The sequence below is a fragment of the Puccinia triticina genome, chromosome 3A (genome assembly GCF_026914185.1).
Source record: "Puccinia triticina chromosome 3A, complete sequence".
NCBI classification, from domain to species: Eukaryota; Fungi; Basidiomycota; class Pucciniomycetes; order Pucciniales; family Pucciniaceae; genus Puccinia; species Puccinia triticina.
The window spans coordinates 2,707,189-2,710,443 of NC_070560.1; the positions used below are offsets into that span (position 1 = coordinate 2,707,189).

Below are 3,255 nucleotides of genomic sequence, written 5' to 3' on the forward strand. Positions count from 1 at the left end.
GCTGGGCTTTGACCTGTGCGGTTCTTGCTGGTTGATCCTTGGCTGCGATCGTCAAAGCGATGTTTGTCAGCTTGTGGTCTGGGGCTTTGTACTGCGAAAGGGGCTTAATCAGCTTACCTTTCTTAGCAGCTGGGCTTATTCTGGTTGCGAGCTTCCTTGCGGAATGCTGCGCGTCTGGGGTTAACCGCGCGAGCTTCCTTGCGGGTAGCTGCGGGTGGGGGTCTGGGTCCATAATCCTACAGTAAGACGTGCACCAAATCCAATGACTGATTCTCATTAAATGTCTCTCTTTGTGCTTAGTGTTGGCGTTGGCCGTCCAATTGACGACCGTTAAAGCTTTACCAGACTCGTAGTCTTAGCCCTCCCTTTTCTTCCTCCTTATTTGTTCCTAATACCCAACATATACATAATATACATTACGTTTCTGTGCATTTTTTTTCTTTATTGTACTCGCATCTTCTTATTTTAGCTTACACGCATTGAAGATTTTGGATTGCCGAAAGTTATAAATGCACGACTTTCAGCAAAGGAGATGGAACAACAAGATTGATTTTTGGATCATTTGAAATCCTAAAGAAAAGCATGAGAACTTAAGGCATAATGATGGTAGTAGTCAGGATAGAAAAACCCGGGTCTGGTCATGCTAAGGCTACTTCAATGTGTGATAATTTTCTAGGTAGTAATTAGGGCGAGCTTTGACAACATCAAAATTTTAATGCATGTGAGGTTCGTGTTATTATCTAAGAAGTGATCCCTATTACGCTTGTCGACTGCTCAAAATGTCGGAAATTGGGCTGAAGAAAGGGAAATGTGGATGGGGATATGCGTGGACATTGCTGCTATCAGTTCAATGAGATCTGGTTCCGTCCGCAAGAAAACTTGGCAACAAACTAACAGTAATTCCAAAAATATTTTGCGGGGCGGGCCGTTGTAGTATGCGTCCCAGTTAATTAACGGTTTGATGATGCTTGCTTCTCCGATTCCAAGGCGAAAAAGTCTATATAAGCGGGTGGTGGTACGTCAATTTGGGCATTCACAAAGCTTGGTGGTACGTCAATTTGGGCTTGGACAGATTTTGGTTGTAGGTCAATTTCGGCATCGACAAATATTTTGTGGCCCTGGTGACACTGTCCTTTATATTTTTTGTTTTGGCGGTACACGCGGTTTAAACCGCCGAGGCCCTTGCAAATCGGGCAGCCGTAATACGCAAATTCCCTGTCCAAAAAACTACATTTCCCGCCGTGTCCAACGTATCCACAAGCGCCTTTCATTGAGAGCTTGAGTTCGTCCGTGACCTGTTCAGGTGTTAGAAGAACGCCCTTTTCTTGCTTACACACTTCGAAATTAGGACATGACGGGATGCGCGGGGCGACGACCATGGTAGATAAGATGAGAGCCATCAAGGGGCCATAGAAAAGAATTGAGAGTTTCATCTGTCAGATTTTGCAAGTTGAGCCCGTTGAGTAGCTTTGGACTGGGGAAGACTTCTTCTTTCTTCAAGGGTTGTACTATGTAAATATGTAGAGTGCTGATGTGTGCGATGGTGCGATGGTGTCTTGCTGATGTAGAAAGGGATATCAGCGGCCCAGGCAGGTGTTTTTATATCCTGCCGCCATGAATAGTAACAGAGAAGAGAACAGGGATGCAGCCTCAACAATAGAGAAACCCTGGGGTGTCTGAGACAAGTACACCCTCCGTTCCGGGACAGCCAAACGGCCTTAGCTTCAAACCGAAAAAATTGCCTACCCACCGGTGGCGGTACGGAACAACCAAACGTAGCTTCGAACCCGAGCGTTTCCTGAAGATTGGTATTGGCGACTCCATGGGAATTATTCCTACATACATATAAGCCTGTCACTCGCCACAACCTCAAACGGCTTCAACATCTACCGGTACAGAACAACCCAACGGGCTAAACCCGAAACTGAAGGTTGCTGAGACAAGCATACGGTGGACCTGGCCCGACATTGGTTGTGCCACCCAAAACGAAAACGAAAAACAAATTCTGACACTCGTGTCAGATAAATAAGCCGAGTACAGGCCGCGGTACATAGATACTGCAGTCTGTATATACGTCCACAACCTGCTCGGGTTCGAAGGGCATGCCCCCCGACCCTTCCGCCCAGAACATGCGCATGAACTCCGGGCTCGGCCCGCTGATCAGTACCGTGTGTTTATGCAAGCAGACACTCCGAACTGAGTCGGCCAGACTTCGGATCGGCCGCCGGTCCCAACTCTCCTCGGAAAACCATGTCCGACAACAGTTTTAACTTTGAACAACCATGCCTCGTTTGAAGCATGCCCGCATGCCTGGTTTGAAGCATGCCCGCGACCGTTCCGCCCAGAACCAGCCCATGAACTCCGGGCCAGGCACTCAGTCAGACTCGAGTCAAACAAGACCTCGGATTGGCCGCTGTCCCGCGACCTATCCTGGGACAACCATGTCCAACAAGGGGTTGAACAACCATGACTGTTGGGGGCAAAAATCTGTTTTGTAGACTCTGATGCAAGATGAGAAGGTCATTTGAAAGGAAATTCAACGGAAATCACATATGATTGACAATGTGAATGAGGATGTATAATACAAAATGAGAAAGTGGTTTGAGAGATGATGCAAGTTATGGAAAGAAAGCCAACAGGGAATTTGATGAGGATTCACAAGAAAATGTTAAATGTGACTGAGGATGTATAATACAAATTTTGAAAGAATTTTGAAAGACAAAGTAAGATGTGTAAAGAAATCCAGAAGGCAATTTGATGGTTGCTTTCAGGAGCGCAGTGGATGGGGGCGTAGTCCATGGAGCGGCGCGCCCAATGACTCCCAACCTGCCACCAGCAACACCCGCTCCGAGGCAGAGGTGATGCTGAGGCGGCGCACAAAGCGCGGAGAGGTGCAGCCGCAGTAAACCCACCCACAGGGGAGGGATACACCGGCAGAAGGGCCCGGGCCGGAACTCAGGCAGCTTTCCAGATCGCCGTGCTTCAAGCTCAACACCGGACGATCGCCGTCAAGCAGCCGGAGGAAATTTTTTGCCATTTTTCGTCACACCTCTCGCTATGACGGACCAGATAAAGGAAGCATCCGACCACGTCAAACGACTGGCACAAACAAGCGCAGAAGACACCCCCGACCTGGACGAGCCACTGATACAACGCGAGATCGCCAAGACCTTGACCTCGAAATCCCAGAAGCAGAAGAAGGCCAAGGTCACAGCCCCCACCGACCGTACGACAAGGTCGTCATTGAAAGCCCCT

At 48.5% G+C, this 3,255-nt stretch overlaps 1 protein-coding gene across 1 annotated transcript; it reads right to left on the reverse strand.

Annotated features, from left to right (window-relative positions):
- Window positions 1-950: 950 nt before the first annotated feature.
- On the reverse strand, window positions 951-1,433 carry PtA15_3A319 (uncharacterized protein; the record flags this gene model as incomplete). Its single annotated transcript, XM_053167275.1, has 1 exon — window positions 951-1,433. One exon carries the CDS (start codon window positions 1,431-1,433, stop codon window positions 951-953), a length of 483 nt encoding a protein of 160 aa, XP_053018508.1.
- Window positions 1,434-3,255: the final 1,822 nt, after the last annotated feature.